At 36.4% G+C, this 18,037-nt stretch overlaps 1 protein-coding gene across 2 annotated transcripts in view; it reads right to left on the reverse strand.

The window, feature by feature from the left end:
- Positions 1-18,037, reverse strand: part of USP32 (ubiquitin specific peptidase 32) — a 205,409-nt gene that overhangs the window by 67,667 nt on the left and 119,705 nt on the right. For both annotated transcript variants that reach the window (XM_030828141.1, XM_030828142.1), the window contains exons 10-11: positions 10,732-10,815; positions 7,947-8,008 (exon numbers count right to left, since the gene is read on the reverse strand). In XM_030828141.1, coding sequence (XP_030684001.1) covers positions 7,947-8,008; positions 10,732-10,815 — 146 coding nt within the window. The remainder of the gene's footprint in view (positions 1-7,946; positions 8,009-10,731; positions 10,816-18,037) is intronic.

Genomic DNA, 18,037 nt, shown 5'->3' on the forward strand with positions numbered 1-18,037 from the left:
TACTTTCAACCTATTTGTGCCTTTGAATCTCAAGTAGCTGGATTGTGTTTTTTCTGTTTTTTTTTTGAGATGGAGTCTAGCTCTGTCACCCAGGCTGGAGTGCAGTGTCTTGATCTTGGCTCACTGCAACCTCCGCCTCCCGGGTTTAAGTGATTCTCCTGTCTCAGCCTCCCAAGTGGCTGGGACTATAGGCGTCCACCACCATGCCTAGCTAATTTTTTTTGTATTTTTTTTAGTAGAGACCGTGTTAACCAGGATGGTCTCAATCTCCTGACCTTGCGATCCACCCACCTCGGCCTCCCAAAGTGCTAGGATTACAGGCGTGAGCCACCACGCCCAGCCAAGTAGCTAGATTTTTAAAAAACAAGTCAGTCTAAATTTTGGGCTTCTGATTATCTGTTCAATCTGTTTATATTTAAAGTAATTACAGATGTGGATTTATGTATGTTATTTAGTTATTTGTTTTCTATGTATCAAGTCTTTCTATTTGTTCCTCTATTCCTCTACTTCTTTCTTTTGTGGTAAATAGGTATTTTCTAGGAATTTAAATAGGTAACATTTTAATGCCTTTTTAAATAAAACTATTTTGGGGGATCATTTTCTTAGAGATTGTTGTAGGGTTTACAATATGGATCTTAACATAGTCTACTTTATTTTTTATTTTACTTTATGTTTTTGAGATGGCATCTTGCTCTGTCACCCAGGCTGGAGAGCAGGCGTGCCATCTCAGCTTACTGCAACCTCTGCCTCCTGGGTTCAAGTGATTCTCCCGCCTCACCCTCATGAGTAGATAGGGTTACAGGCACGCACCACCACGCCAGGCTAATTTTTGTATTTTGAGTAGAGACGAGGTTTTGCCATGTTGGCCAGGCTGGTCTCGAACTCCTAGCTTCAAGAGATCCGGCTGCCTTGGCCTCCCAAAGAGCTGGGATTACAGGCGTGAGCCATGGCACCCAGCCAACATAGTCTACTATGTTTGATTGATACTAATTTATTCTAGTAAAGTAGAGAAACTAAAAAAGTATAGAAACTAAAACATAGAAACTTTGCTCAAATATAGCTCCCCTTCTACTCTCACCTTTGTGCTATTGTTGTCACTCATATAAGATCGTTGTATGTAATGGGAACAACATGGTTTTATAATTGTTGTCATGTAAAAACGTCTTTTAAACCAGTAAAAAAAAAAATAAACAGAATAGTATATTTATACTGTCTTTTATTATTACCTAGGTAATTTCTACTATTGGTGCTCTTTTTTTTTTTTTTGGCAGGTTTTATGGTTTTATTTAAACATAAAACATGCATATGAGCTGTCTATTCATTTTCTTCACAGGCTGGCATTGGGATTGGTGACTCTGATGGCCAGCTGGGCTGCTCTTTCCACAATGTCTCTGCAGTTCTTGGAGGAAACACTGTGGGCAATCTCAGCACATCTGTTGCACATCAGCAGCACTTCCAGCTCCTTGACATTGTGGACCAGGAAATTCTGGAAGCCACTGGGCAGCATGTGGTTTGTTTTTTGTTGCTGAACCTTCTACAAACTCTGTTGTCAATACCTCTGGGTTTCTGTCAGTTACACTTAGTTTTGACATATCAGTCTAACTGGTGCTGGATGAACTTCTTGGTTCTCTTTTTGATGATCTTGGACTTCACAAGGGGTCTGAGGGCAGCTATGATGCCGAGTAGGAGATGGCTGCCACCTCCGTAGGCAGCGCCAAGGAAGAGAGCCTCTTTATTTCTTCCCGTGGATGTTAATTACCGTCTGGTGTCACTTATTTTCAGCTTGAAGAACTTCCTTCAGTACTTAAAGACAGATTTCCTGGTAACAAATTCTCAGCGTTCATATAGGAATGTTTTTAGTTCACCTTTTTTTTATGTTTTTTTTTTTTTTAAAAAGCTTTAAAAATGTTTCTATTAAAAATTATATATAATAATAGTATATATTTTTGGGGTACATGTGATATTCTGACATATGCATACAATGTGTAATGATCAAATATGGTAATTGGGATATTCATCACCTCAAATATTTACCCTTTTTTTGTGTTGGGAATATTCCAAATCTTCTAGCTAATTTGAAATATACAATAAATTATTTTTAACTATAGTTACCCTACTGTGCTATTAAACGCTAAAAGTCATTCATTCTATCCAACTGTGTTTTTACAGTCATAACTAATCTCTCTTCAATATCATCCCTCCTGCCCTTGCCAGCCTCTGATAACCATCATAATACTCTCTAATTCCACGAGATCAACTTTTTTAGCTCCCACTTAAAAGTGAGAACACGTGATATCTGTCTTTCTATGCTTGGCCTATTTCACTTAACATAATGACCTCCCGTTTTATCCGTGTTGCTGCAGATGACAGGATTTCATTTATTTTATGGCTGAATAACATTTTATTATGTATATATATACATTTTGTTTTTTCTTTATCCATTCATCAATTGATGGACACTTAAGTTGATTCTGTATCTTGGCTATTGTAAGTAGTGCTGCAATAAACACAGGAGTGTAAATAGCTCTTTGCTTTACTAATTTCCTTTCTTCTGAATATATACCCAGCAGTAGGATCGCTGGATAATATGGTGGATCTATTTTTAGTTTATTGGGGCACTTCCATACTGTTTTCCATATTGACTGTACTAATTTACATTCCCATCAATAGTGTACTAGCACTTCCCTTTCTTCACATCCTCATCAGAATCTGTTATTCTTTGTCTTTTTTATAATAGCCATTTTAATTGGGAGATAATATTTCATTGTGGTTTTGATATTTCAATTATGATTAGTGATGTTGAGCATTTTTTCATATATCTGCTGGCCATTTGTATGTCTTTTTTTGAGCAATGTCTATTCAGATCACTTGCCCATTTTTAAATTGGGTTATTTGGTTTTTTGTTATTGAGTTGAGGCCCTTATACATTCTGGTTATTAAAACCTTGATGGATGGATAGTTTGCAAATATTTTCTCCTATTCTGTTGGTTGTCTCTTCACTCTGTTGATTGTTTCCTTTGCTGTAAAGCTTTTTAACTTGATGAAATCCTGTTTGTCCATTTTTGCTTTGGCTGCCTGTGCTTTTGAGGTATTATACAGTGTCATACCACTCAGACAAATGTCCTACAGCATTTCCCCAATTTCGTCTAATAGTTTAGGCCTTAGATTTAAGTCTTTGAATCCATTTTCTTTTCTTTTTTTTTGAGACGGAGTCTCCCTCTGTAGCCCAGGCTGGAGTGCAGTGGGGCAATCTCGGCTCACTGCAACCTCCACCTCCTGGTTTCAAGCAGTTTTCTCACCTCAGCCTCCTGAGTAGCTGGGATTACAGGTGCCTGCCACCATACCCAACTAGTTTTTGTACTTTGAGTAGAGATGGGTTTCACCATGTTGGTCAGGCTGGTCTCGAACTCCTGGCCTCAGGTGATCCAGACGCCTTGGCCTCCCAAAGTGCTGGGATTACAGGCATGAGCCACCTCGCCCAGCCTCTTTAATCCATTTTGATTTGATTTTAGTGTATGGTAAGAAATTGGGATCTGGTTTCGTTCTTCTGCACATGGATATCCAATTTTTCCAGCACCATTTATTGAAGAGATTGTCCTTTCTCTAATGTATGCTCTTGGCATCTTTGTCAAAAAAGAGTTGGTTGTAAATGTGGGGGTTTGTTTTTTTTGTGTTTTGTTTTTTTGTTTTTGAGACAGAGTCTCGTTCCGTTGCCCAGGCTGGAGTGCAGTGGTGTGATCTTGGCTCATTGCAACCTCCACCTCCCCAGTTCAAGTGATTCTCCTGCCTCAGCCTCCTGAGTAGCTGGGACTACAGGCATGTGCTACCACACCTGGCTAATTGTTTTGTATTTTTAGTAGAGATGGGGTTTCACCGTGTTAGCCAGGATGGTCTTGACCTCCTATGTCATGATCCACCTACCTCAGCCTCCCAAAGCACTAGGATTACAGGCGTGAGCCACCGCACCTGGCCTGGATTTATTTCTGGGTTCTCTGTTCTGTTCCATTGGTCTATGTGTCTGTTCTTATGTCAGTGCTATGCTGTTTTGGTTACTATAGCTTTGTAGTATATTTTGAAGTCAGGTAGTAATTCACCTTTATTTCTGAATTACAGTTCTGCTAGATAAAGAATTCTGGATTGACAGTTTTTGCTTCTTTGTTTTTTTTCCTTATATCACTTTCTCATACCACTGCACACTGAGCTCTATTGTTTCAAAAAGTCAGCTGTTTATCACATTGTGGTTCCCTTCTACATGATGAGTCTTTCTGCTCTTGTGGCTTTCTTTAGTTTGTCTTTAGTTTTCAACACTTTGACAATGATATGTATAGGTGTGAATCTTTTTGTGTTTAACCTACTTGGAGTTCATTAAGCTTCTAAGATTAATAATTCTCAAGAAATTTTAGAACTTTCAGACATTATCTTGTCAAACTTTTTTATGCTTCTTTCTTTCCTTCTGAGACTTTCATTATGCATATTTTGGTAGACTTGATCATGTTCCAACTTTTGTGAAACTCTGTTCATTTATTTGGTCTTCTTTCTCTCTTTCTGATGAAATAATCTCTATTGATCCATACTCTGTTTTGCTGAATATTTCTCTGTCAACACAAATCTGCTAGAATTTCTATTTGATTCTGTTTTAAATTTCTATCTCTTTATTGCTATTTTCTATTTGGACAAGTCAGTGAGATCATACATTCCTCTAATTCTTTAAATGCAGCTTCGTTTAGCTCTTTGAAAACATTTATAATAGCTGTATTGAAGTCTTTGTGTGCTAAGGAGAACATCTGGTGCCACCTCTGAGACAGTTTCTACTATTCTTTGTTTTTTCCTTGTATATGGGTCACATTTTCCTGTTTTATTCCATGTCTCATAATTTTTTCTTGTTGAAAACTGAACACATTTGATACTTTATATTAGCAACTCTGGATTCTGAAACCCTGTGTGTTTTGTTTTGTTTTGTTTTATGACTTCCTGGAACAATTCTGTAGAGTTTATCTTCCTGTACAGTATCTTGCAGTGTGAAGCTGCTCAGCTTCTTCTTGTTTTCTTTTTTATTATCTCTGTTTTTATTTTTAAGCTTGGCTTTCTTGGGGTGAGCCTAACTTACTGGTCAGCCAATGACTGCTGAGAGGTTGTGCTGAAACACTAGCCAGTAACATTCACACCCTTTTCCTGATGGATCTGTACATGGTTTGGGGAATGCATTTAAAGTTCGGTCAGGTTACAAGCCTACCCCAGCTTTTACTTTCTGCACATGCAAGGCTTCGCCTTCAACTAGGGAGGAATAAAGTGCTAAAGCCCACTTTGGTTTCTCCTGAGTTTGTGTATAGCCTTGTACAAGCAGTCTACAGATCACTGGGGACATGAGAAAGCTTGCCTAAGGCTCACTATGGTGATCCTGTTCCCTGTTAAAAATTTGACTGGTCTGTTGTTAGTCTGCTGCTTCCCCTAACCAGTTTTTATCCTCAAGCTGGTGATGTCAGTTTTCCCTCATTGTTTACCACCATGATGGTATGTATTTATTTTATTATCCTTGGACAGGCATTTATTCCTGCTCTCCTTCAAATCACGAATCAGACTGTCAGCCCATTCTGACCTGCCCTGTAGAACTATCATGCAGACTTGCTGGATGGGAGGAAATGAAAGCTGCTCCTGGTTAAATTACCACACACTTCCATTGTTCTCACCAAGGATTAGTAGTTCTTGAATAAATGCTTCTCAATTTCTTGTATATATTTGGTCAGTTTCCAGAGTCCTGAAATGGTTGTTTGACAATTCTGTTCAGTTTTTTAAGTGCTTTTGGGGAAAGGGTTTGCTGAGATCTTCACTCGGCCATTCCAGAAATCATGATACTTATTTTTTTTTAACAACGTACTGACTGTAAGTTAGAGACAAATATTTGTTTCACCTCATTGCATATGAACCAACCTGAATCATCCTTTAAAAAGTATCAGTCAAATGAATTTTTATAAGTAATAGTAGAGGCAAAATAAAGTAAAACTGAAAATGAATAAACAAATTTTAAAAAAATCCACAGATGAAATGAACCAATTTGGAACCAACAATTTTAAATCTAGACTTATTAAAAAATACAAAATACAAAAAGCAAATTATTGGTACTTTTAATGAAAGAGGTCCTAAACTTGATTCTGCCAGTCCCATGTAATTTCACGTCCTCAACTTCTATAAATCTTGGTTTCCACTTTAACAAAATGAGAGACACTAATTTCATGCAGTTATTCTAAGGACCAGATGAGATAATGTAACTACATGTATTTTGCAAAGAATAACTTTCTATGAAAATATAAGATTATATCAACCTTATTTTTTGAAATACGGATGCTATGAGTAGTTATAAAATAAGCCAATAAATAAGGGCTACATAGCATTCTTTCTATCTAAGCTAAGTGATATTTACTTCAGAATATATTACTATAATAAATTAGATTGTAATATTGTAAGAAAAAAGTCACTATAGCCACATAAAAGCCTTTATGTATGTCCTTACAATATCTGGTTTCTACATGTCAATTATTTTAAAATCCTACATGTCGATATATTTTAAAATCTTTTAGTAGCTAAAAACTAGAGAAAATCAAGAAAACACTCAAGAATATCAAGACTGAGTCTTCTGAGTATGAATATTTAAAAAACTACATGAAAGTTGGGCACATTGGTGTACACCTGTAATCCCACCTACTCAAGAGGCTGAAGTGGAAGGATCTCTTGAACTCCTGAGCTCAAACAATCCACCTGCCTTGGCTTCCCAAAGTGCTGGGATTACAGGCATGAGCCACTACACCCAGCCCCTTCACTTTCTTAATAAACTAGCCTTCACTTAAAAAAAAAAAAATAATAATAAATAACCATTTTTAAAACTTGTCATTTAAAAACTTAGAAAATATATCTACTACTTTAAATATCTATATCTTAATTGGCATGTCCTGTTTAAATGCTGAATATGTAATCCTATTCTCAGGTATTCCAAACAACTCTATTTTAGTAAACTCCCATCTATCCAGAAATCCAAGCCAGAAGAAACTACTGAAAAGTTTGTATGCACAATACTTTCAAGAAAAAGTCAAGTGACAGTACCTATTGAGAGTTTATTTTAAAAGCAAATTTTACTAGAAATTCAGTCCTATTTCTGAAACTATCTACACAAATGTGTAGCATAATAGCAATGTCACAAAGCAATGAAAGACACTCAAGTTATTAAAAATTGGACTATAGCTATAAAATATGCATACCTTTGTTTTTTAAATATAATCCGGATATTTGATCTTAAGTAATTTATCCTAAAGTAAATCCTTAAGCCAAGACATAGAGACTTTATTAACAAAATTGGTCCAATATGCTTATATTAAAAAAGAATAATAGAGGATGAACAGGAATGCTAGCCAATCATTTAAAATTATATTCAAAGAAGGCTTTATTGTAATATATTAAAGTATTATTTTATATGATCTAGAGTGAAAATAGGAGCAGGGAATAAAATAGGTATTTCAGAATATTCCCATTTTTATATGAATTTTACAAGTATCACTGTGGGCATATGTTTATATGAATACTAAAAATGTCTACAGCAATTATCTATACATTATCTATAAAATCTTTCTCTGCTTCTTTTTGTTTAGCTCTGTTTTCTAATTTTTCCAACAATAAACACATTTTTGTACTAAAGAAAACTGGCTACCTTTTATCTCATTTCAAAAAATGAAATTTAGTATTCAGTGCAATTTTAATGTTAAATAGAATTTGCCTTCTTAACTAATCTATAGTACCTTCCCTTATCTAGAAAGGTACTTTAACAAAAATATTTCAATATGTAACTATTTTTGAGAAATAGTTAATGATTATATTAAAATAGGACATGATGTTCCTCAGTAACCAATATATTTCAAGTATTTGAAATTTCAACTATATAATTGAAACTACAAATTTACCTAATAATTTGTCCTTCTTCTTCCGGAGTAGCTGGTCTTAACCCCAGAACTATGTGACACACCTAGGGAAAAAAGTGGTAAATCAAAGTTTATTAACTGCATAATATTTCACATTCTCTGCATGAGACCCATTTCCGAAATGGGAATCTGAATTAGCAACAGTTTTCAACTCATGAATTATCAATTATTCACTTGAGCAAATTTTAACTTTAGCCTTGTGGTTTTGGGGTTTTGTTTGCTTTTTTTAAACAAGCCATTCCAATGGAGGCTAACTTTCAAATCTCTAGGTAAGAAGGGAAGAGAAAGGGAAAGAAGAAAAAGGGAGAGGGGAAGATATTACCTCAGGGACAGATCTCAGAATAATTCTTCTGACACTTGCATATGCCAGATTTTAAACACCCAAAACACTCAGCCATGTGTGAGATCTTGGCAAAGAAAAGCATAATTCAATATTGTATCATTAACCTAACAAATTAACTCTATCAATTTTAAAACACAGATAGAAAATAAAAACAATTTAGCATAACTGTCTGCTTATTCACATATTAATTGCATATATTAATTGCACATATGAGCATAACCAAATATGTGACAAAGCACATACAGTAAAATGTAATAAAATTTAGGTGTTGAGTAGATTATTGGTGTTTCCTGAAAAAAACTTTGAGCTTTTCAGTATAAAATGTTGGAAACATACATAAGCAAATATAAAGTATATGTTTATTCATAAGTTAGAGTCGCAAAAATAGTGCCACTCCAAGTCCTTAGTAAGAATGACAAAACAGGAAAGGCAATACCAAAAGTCAAAATGCTATACTCTGTGAGAGCTACAAGATGACTCAGACACAAACTTAAGTGACCAAAATGTTCATACACTGAATATGAGATAAAGAGTACACTGAATATGTTCGTGTACAAACAGTATATGAACTGTCAACTGTACATGAGCAATACATTGAATGTGTTCATGTACTATTCATACAAAAAGTTCATACACTGAACATGTGATTGTTACTTTAAAAAGTAACAATAGTTTAATTAAAAAAAAAAAAAGCCTACAGAACCCATTACTGAAGATATTATTTTAAATGAGACAAAAATAGTTGACCAGGCCAGGCTTGGTGGCTCATACCTATAATCCTAGCACTTTGGGAGGCTGAGGCGGGCAGATCACTTGAGGTCAGGAGTTTGAGACCAGTCTAGCCAACATGGTGAAACCTCGTCTCTACTAAAAATACAAAAATTAGCTGGGGGTGGTGGCACACGCCTGTAATCCCAGGTACTTGGGAGGCTGAGGCAGGAGAATCGCTTGAACCTGAGAGATGGAGGTTGCAATGAGCCCAGATCCCGCCACTGCACTCCAGCTTGGGCAACAGAGCAAGACTCTGTCTCTAAATAAACAAATAAGTAAAAAGTAAAAAATAGTTGACCCATTTTCATGTTACCAAGCAATTCTGTTGTGTTTATAGTGGTGATCTATATTATTTTCATATATATTTTATAAAGCCATCAACCTGAATCTATGCTGAAAATTGTAACTTGTAATAAAGCAAATAATTGATTTACAGGCCTATCAGATTATATTATGTTTTAAATACATAAAACTTAGTCATTAGCTGTCAGGAAGAGACCAATTTCCATTTATTCCAACATAGATGTGTTGCAGACAAGTTATTCTTTATTTAAAATGGTAGATCATGATACGTATAAACATACTAGACCATTCTGACCTTCACAGTGGTGAAAGGAAAATAAAATAAGTAGAAACTAAAATAGCCACTATTAAATCAAGTTAAATATTTATGAATAACTATAAAAATGGGAAAATATAAATTATCTTTAAAAATCAGAGCAAGAGAATTAGTTTAACTAGGACAACAGTTAAAATTTGGCAAGCTCTGTGACTTAGTGTTCACTTCTGGTAGCTTTCCTTCTTTCCTTCATCTTTTTTGGACCTTCTAAAGAATAAAAATTAGGAAACAGCCTCATACCTTCAATGATCTCTTAACCAGAGAGATTGCATACTTTGAAAAACTTGGGCTGGGCATGGTGGTTCACTCCTGTAATTCCAGCACTTTGGGAGGCTGAGACAGGAGAACTACTTAAGCCTAGGAGTTTAATACCAGCCTGGACAACATAGCAAGACCTGTCTCTACAAAAAATACAAAATTAGCCAGGCGTGGTGGCACATGCCTGTAGTCCCAGCTACTCGGGAGGCTGAGGAAGGAGAATCACCTGAGCCTGTGCAGTCAAGGCTGCAGTGAGCCATGCTTGCACCATGGCACTCCAGCCTGCATGACAGAGCGAGATGCTGTCTCAAAATTAAAAATAATAATAATAATAAAAGAAAAATGTATAGCTACCTCCTTATGATTCATCTTTCTAGTCATACTGCCTTACTTATTAGGAAGGCCTTTTATTTATTTATTTTCTTTTAAAAAAATTCTCCTGGTCAGTCTTATTACAAGGAAGACCTTTTAAAAAGACAACGATGAAGAAACTAGCAAATTATGATGGCTTTTGCAACTTATTCTCTATATGTCTATGTACTGCTCTATAATGAGTTACAGTAATCTACATCCCACTTTCCTATTTCCCATGTCACGATTTTGAAAAACTTCAGCAAGCACCCATCTTTCAGATGGGTAATGTAGTTTTTTTTTTTTTTTTATATAATATATGGTTTTGCAGCCTAGATACAACAACTCTGGCTACTATATGATGGAAAATATGTAGAAGTACTGGTACTACTACCCTCTGTTGCTGTCATTTACCTTAAACATACCTGGAAAAGGAGGTTCAAAAACTCATTGGCAAGAACATTTTTCACACTCCAAATCTGATAGTCTTCCAGAGTAAGATGACCCATCTGAAACAGAGACACACATGTAAGGAATATCTTCTTTTTTCTCTTTTTTTTTTTTTGAGACGGAGTCTCACACTGTTGCCTGGGCTGGAGTGCAATGGCGTGATCTTGGCTCACTGAAACCTCGGCCTCCTGGGTTCAAGTGATTCTCCTGCCTCAGTCTCCCAAGTAGCTGAAATTACAGGTGCCCGCCACCATGCCTGGCTAACTTTTTGTATTTTTCAGTAGAAACGGGGTTTCACTATGTTGGCCAGGCTGGTCTTGAACTCCTGACCTCGTGATCCGTCTGCCTTGGCCTCCCAAAGTGCCGGGATTACAGGTGCCTGCCATGATCTAAATGTTGACTAACACAGAAAAGCAATTTCTTTCTCTTTACTTTCCTAACTCCCCTACAATGCAGAAGGTAAACTAGTTCAAGTTCATTCCTGTATGTTTCCCTAAATGCATTCAATAGCAAAATTTTACAATTTGTGGTAATGCAAACATGTATGGTTTAATCATATATGGTTGGTAAAATTCACTAAATATCTGTGAATTTTATCAACACAGTAAGAAATACTGCCCATTTTCTTTAAAAGGTTTAGATAACTAAATCAATAAAGATGTTCTAGTAACATTATTTGTCCTCGCTTCCTTTTATGCCTCAAATATATTGGTCGCAGTCTGCGCTAATAACAAGGAAAATATATACACATATTGTTCTCTAAAGAGAAAAAAATATTGACTTGCACAATCACTGAAGTGTATAGATCAACTGTCTTATAATCAAACAACAGACGTGAGAGATTTAATAGAAAAATCACTGGGCCTGGTGGCATGTACCTGTAGTCCCAGCTACTCCAGAGGCTGAGGCAAGAGGATCGCTTGAGCCCAGGAGCATGAGTCCAGCCTGGGAAACATAGCAAGACACCATCTCTTTGAAAAAAAAAATAATAATAAAGAAAATCCTCCAAATCAGGGTAGAGAAATAAGCTAAAGGGAAAGGAAGAAAAACAAAAACTCATTTTTGTTTTTTCAAAAAAGTTCACATTCAAAAAGTAGAAGGCAGGGAGAGGGGTAGGCAAATCACTAGATTATGACTAACACTGAATCACAGAATCTTTCTTATCATGATCACTTTTCAAAAAATTGTCCTGTTCACTTATAGCAGAGGAAGTGCTGTGATAAGGTTTTTGGTTTTTTCCCACCCAAATCAGTTCAGCAGAGGTCCTTGAATAATGTTTCATTCAACATCATTTTATTATAATGTTAATGGGGAAAAAATGGATTCCCAGCTGGGGCCACTATCTGTGTGGAGTTTGCATACTCTTTCCATGTCTGCATGAATTTTCTCCAGGTACTCCGGTTTCCTCCCACATCCCAAAGACATACACATTAGGTTAACGGGAGTGTCTAAATTGTCCCACTATAGTGTGGTATCTGTTGCTGTGAGGAGAGGAACATCAATGCCTGCACCACAGCCACAGAAGAACCTCAAAGGCTATATAAGATCTGCCAATCTCCCAAATCAAGTATACAAAAAATTGGTGAAGAGAGGGGTTTGAATTCATACTTATAAGTGAATTCTGGATTGGGCCAGTCAACATTAATCAACTTATTATTCCTCACAGATTTGTATTCTTCAGAGTATCCAGGTCCTTCCCATAGAATAAAAAACACTGACCAACAATGTGATTTCATCATTCTAAGAAATATAATGATAAGAACACACATGCAGAACTTGAAAGATGTTACTAATAATGAAGAACTACAGAAGCAGAAAACTGGCAGCTGTGACATAATGGAGTAATGATAACATTACCAAGCAAAGGAGGCTTGCTGCCTGATGAGATAGAAGCCAATACTATGATGTTGGGTTTTTGAGAAAAGCAAAGGTTTTCATTATAGGTCAACCAAAAAGGAGATGGGAGTCCAGCTCAAGTCTCCCCTGTGCTGGTTTTAAGGCAATAATTTTATAATAAAATCCTTATAGGGTGGATTCTGGGATTGGCAAGTGACTGGTAGGAGAGGATTGGAAAGTCCTTGGGCATGCACAGTTATTTTTTCATGTTACTTCATGGATCACATGTGCAAACTGGGGGGAGTCAGTATGAAACACACAGTGGGAATTAGCAAGCTCCTTCTGCATAAACTCTAGCTAGCCATATTGGTTCTAGCCAATTCAGCCAGCTTTTAAAATCTCACAGTGGAGAGGGTTAGCATTTCAGCAAGTTGTTATTTATTTTATTTTGTTTTGTTTTCTAAAAAAAGACATAGGGTCTCACTCTATCACCCAGGCTGGAGTGTAGTGGTGTGATCACAGCTCACTGCAGTCCCAAACTCCTAGGTTCAAGGGATCCTCCAGTCTCAGCCTCCTGACTACAGGCACAGGTTACCAAAACTGGCTTAAAAAAAAGAGAAAAACACAGAAACACAAGGTCTAGTTATGTTGCCCAGGTTGGTCTTGAACTCCTGGCCTTAGGCAATCCTCCTACCTTGGCCTCCCAAAGTGCTGGGATTACACAGGTGAGAGCCACCACACAGGCCAGCTTTTTGGTGTTTTTTTTCCTTCAATCTGCTATTCTGCAAACTCAAGGAGTTCTGTTGGTTATCGGTTTCTTACTCTTTGGGGAACAGTTTTAGTTTCAGCTTTTTACTAAGTTGTTTTCTTTCTTAGCCGCTATCCTGTAAGCCCAAGAATATAGTCATTGGTTTCTTTAACTCTTTAGGGCACAATTTCAATAACAGAATAAATAGCAGCTTACTAAGAGTCTTCCTCTGGCACAAATGGAAGAAGAAAAAAGGGAGCAAGTAGATAAGACGAAGATGAAGAAGATGGAGATCAAGACAGAGCAGGTATTTGAGATGAAGATGAGCAAGTAGTTCAAAACCTGAAGGACTCTGAAGTTGAGCTCCAACGATGCCATGAAATGATGCAAATGAAAAACATGAAATGACGCAAATGATAAATGAACGTTACATTCATTTAATGCAAATAAAAAACAATTTGGAAGCACAGCAAAAAGAATTAAGAGAAAAACCGTTGTCAGTTTGAGGATGAGTAAGCAAACTGGGAAGCTCAATGATGTATTTTAGAACATCAGAACTCTTCAAGAACCTTGGCAAAGATCAAGAAGAAAGGGAAGGTCTTTTAAACTCTCTACTGACCAAGAGTTACATATTAGTTGCCAACATGCCATTATGGACATCAGTGTTTGTTGGATCCCTTTGACCAATCTGCATCAGCCATTATGATGGATTTAACAGCATGACAAAAATGACTTTGTTGTTGATCCTGATGGAGATTAAGATGCCTTGAATTGTAGGGTGTTGTATACTTAGAAAGTAACAGCTCTAAGTACCTTTCCTACATTTTCTTTTCCATTTAAAAAAATTAAACAGATATCTTCAATTTAATGCAAGAGAACACTTTGCTGTTGTACAGTCATATTCTGGCAGTTTGAATGTTTACAGGACATTCCAAAATAAAATGACTCTGGAAGGTTTTGATTGAAGATAAATTGCCATAATATGAGGCAAACTATGCTTCTCTATGATAACTATAATACAAAAGTTCCATCTGATGCAGCATATACAATAAGGTAAATTAGTCTAACACAGGTGACCCTATTTTTTGACCCTTCCATTCTTTAAAAATACACATGGGAAAAAAACCCTATATGCTTACAGTGCACCTAGAACTACTTTTTTACACAATCCTTTAAATATATATTATTCTTATTTAGTGTCCCCTTTAGCCAGAATCTCATTATTGCTTCATTTTTGTAATAACACTTAAGTTTAGGTATTTTCCACATATTGGCCCTGCTAAAATAGAATATAGCATCTTTCACATGGTAGGAACCAGCAAGGAAGCTTTCCTTTAGCTCCCTTTATACATTTTACGGTAAGTAGCAGGAGGAAGATGCATTTACAGATCATTTCTAGGCAACACTGAGAAGATAAAGACCAACCTGTGGTCTCTTTAGTTTACTAGAAATAGGAATCATGGCCTTTTAAAGAGAAGAAGTCACTATTTTGCACTGAGCTGTATTCATATATAGCATATATGCCCTTTTCGTTTGTACTGTAAACAATTCACGTAACAATGTTGTGATGTAAAAAAACAAAAAAATGAAAAAATAATCAATTGTCCCAGTATGAGTGAGTGTGGATATACGTCTGAGTGCGCCTTTCAATGGGATGGTCCAGGGTTGGTTCCTGTCTTGTACCCTGAGCTGCAGGGATAGGCTCTGGCCAGCCACTAACCTGAACTGGAATAAGCGAGTTGGAAATGAATACAAATTACCATAAAATAACAAGTATGCAATGATCATACAAATGTATGATAATAAATGATATGCTGAGAAAGTACTCAATGAGCCTCCCATATTTGTTATTGTTAGGTTTTGAACTGCAAGGTGGTAGGAGGTGTTCCTTATAATTTTCATTTTGCAAATTTATCCCTTGATTTAACCCATCACCACTATGACTGCTGCTGTCACTCACTAATTCACTAAAAACTGGGTAAATAATTATCTTGTTTTTATCAATCTTTCTTAGATCTGTTTATAGTTCACATTTATTTCAAAGCTTAATATTAGAAGTGCCTGGGGTCTTTATTTAGAAGTTTGGTGATATTTTTGTGACTAGAAATATGCTGTAGGAACTTAACTCTTGTTTGCCTATGGTAAAATTAGTTTTGTTCTATACCCTTTCACTTAAAGTTGCAGTTTCCAAGAAGCTAAAGACAACATTAAATGAGTACTAACTGTACAAGAAGTTAAAGGCATCTGGAACTGTAATACATTATGAACAAAAGGATCTTTGACTTAAGAGACCTGTTGTTCATATTACAATGCTATCAGAACCGTCAATTACTTCGATAACCATCCGTCATTAGTATTCCTCTTGCCTTTGAAAATGACTTTTTGGCTATAGCAATATGGTTTTAAAAGATACAGGAATAGGCCGGGTGCGGTGGCTCACGCCTGTAATCCCAGCACTTTGGGAGGCTGAGGCAGGTGGATCACCTGAGGTCAGGAGTTCGAGACCAGCCTGGCCAACATGGTGAAACCTAGTCTCTACTAAAAATATAAAAAAATTAGCTGGGTGTGGTGGCGGGCGCCTGTAATCCCAGCTACTCAGGAGGCTGAGGCACGAGAATCATTTGAACCCAGGAGGCGGAGGTTGCAGTGGGCCAAAATCGTGCTATTACACTCCAGCCTGGGTGACAAGAGCAAGACTTTAAAAAAAATAAGGAATAAATCATAGCATAATCATAATGGAATACTATGCAGAGGATAAAAAGACTAAGTTAATCTATATATAATTTTCTATCTAGCATATGAAAGATGCTTAGTAAACATTTTACTAAGTTTATGAAGTAAACATTTATTTACTAAGCATCTTTCATATGCTAGATAGAAAATTATATACAGATTTAGGAAAATTCAGAAAAAAATTATTGCATAATGGCTTATACAGTATTCAATTTTTAAATATAGAACATACACAATACATATAAATTTCTCCTACACTTGATAGTAGTCAGAATAGTATATCCTCCCCTCTAACATCCATTGAGAATAACTAAAATTTTAATTCTTAAAACAAAAAAAAACCCAGAAGAACTGCAAGCTCTGCCACATCATGTATCTCAGTCATGAGGAGGCAAAAGAGAAACATGACACATAACTTAATGAACTCTAAGGGTGAGAATATGATCTGATAAATTTCAACTCATTAAGGAGTTTTACACTGAACAGTCACAACTAAAATTCCAGGACAGAAAAATGAAGAATGCCAACAGAGGGAGAAGCTATGTTGAACATAAGCTATATTTCAAAATGCTACTTTTTATCTTTGAAGTAATAATTGTCAATGATTCTGCACTGATGACAAAATTAACAGCTAGTGTAAACTCATTTTAATTTTATAGGACTCAGCATTTAGAACAGATAGGGAAATCATAGTGAAATATGAAAATGTAATAGCTTCTATTAATTTTATCGTTTGAAAATCTAAAATGCTACTAATAAAAAATTAAATAAAGGCTGTTTAAAAAGTACAAATGTAGGCCAGGCACGGTGGCTCACACCTGTAATCCTAGCACTTTGGGAGGCCAAGGCGGGTAGATCACTTGAGGTCAGGAGTTTGAGACCAGCCTGGGTAACATGGCAAAACCCGACTCTACTAAAAATACAAAAATTAGCCAGGTGTGGTGGTGCAAGCCTGTAATCCCAGCTACCTGGAAGGCTGAGGCAGGAACATCACTTGAACCCAGGACGTAGAGGTTCCAGTGAGCTGAGATCACCCCACTGCACTCCATCCCGGGTGACAGAGCAAGACTCTGTCTCAAAAAAACAAAAATAAAAACAAAAACACAAAAACAAAAATAAGGACAAATGCAATTTGATATGTGTAATAAATTATTAATACATGGCATAAGAACCTTCTATATCTAACAGAACAAAATATAAAATGCTTAAGATGGTAAAAAGTATTTTTAAGATGATAATCTGATTCTTTCATATAACCACAAATATTCAAGGGACAATTTTCAGAGTAAGGGTACACTGACCTCAAAGATATGTTAATACTGTCCAAAAGGAAAGAAACGTCATGAAAAGAAATAATAGATACCACCATACAGAATCATCATGCATACAATGATGGTCAAAAGCCCATTTGCTATACTGACACCTGAGTAATAATTAACACACTGTAAAAACATATAGCACATTACGCTTAAAAACTAGAACTGTAAATGGATTTTATTTTCTCCCAATTTAATGGATGTTTTACTGACTGCAGTTAGGACTACTGCTAAGCAAGGTATCATATGAACTTTTCCTAAAGCAAATTCACTGACTATATGGCTTATTTATTTTGTTTTATTTATTTATTTATTTATTTATTTTTAAGACAGAGTTTCACTCTTGTTACTCAGGCTGGAGTGCAATGGTGTGATCTTGGCTCACTGCAACCTCCGCCTCCCAGGTTCAAGCAAAGCTCCTGCCTCAGCCTCCTGAGTAGCTGGAATTACAGGTGCCCAACACCATGTCTGGCTAATTTTTGTATTTTTAGTAGAGACAGGGTTTCGCGATGTTGGCCAGGCTGGTCTCGAACTCCTGATCTCAGGTGATCCACCTACTGTGGCCTCCCAAAGTGCTGGGATTACAGGCGCGAGCCACCATGCCCAACCTATATGACTTATTTGTAAATGTCCTCCATTTAAATATGG

Source organism: Nomascus leucogenys, chromosome 14 (assembly GCF_006542625.1).
Source record: "Nomascus leucogenys isolate Asia chromosome 14, Asia_NLE_v1, whole genome shotgun sequence".
NCBI classification, from domain to species: Eukaryota; Metazoa; Chordata; class Mammalia; order Primates; family Hylobatidae; genus Nomascus; species Nomascus leucogenys.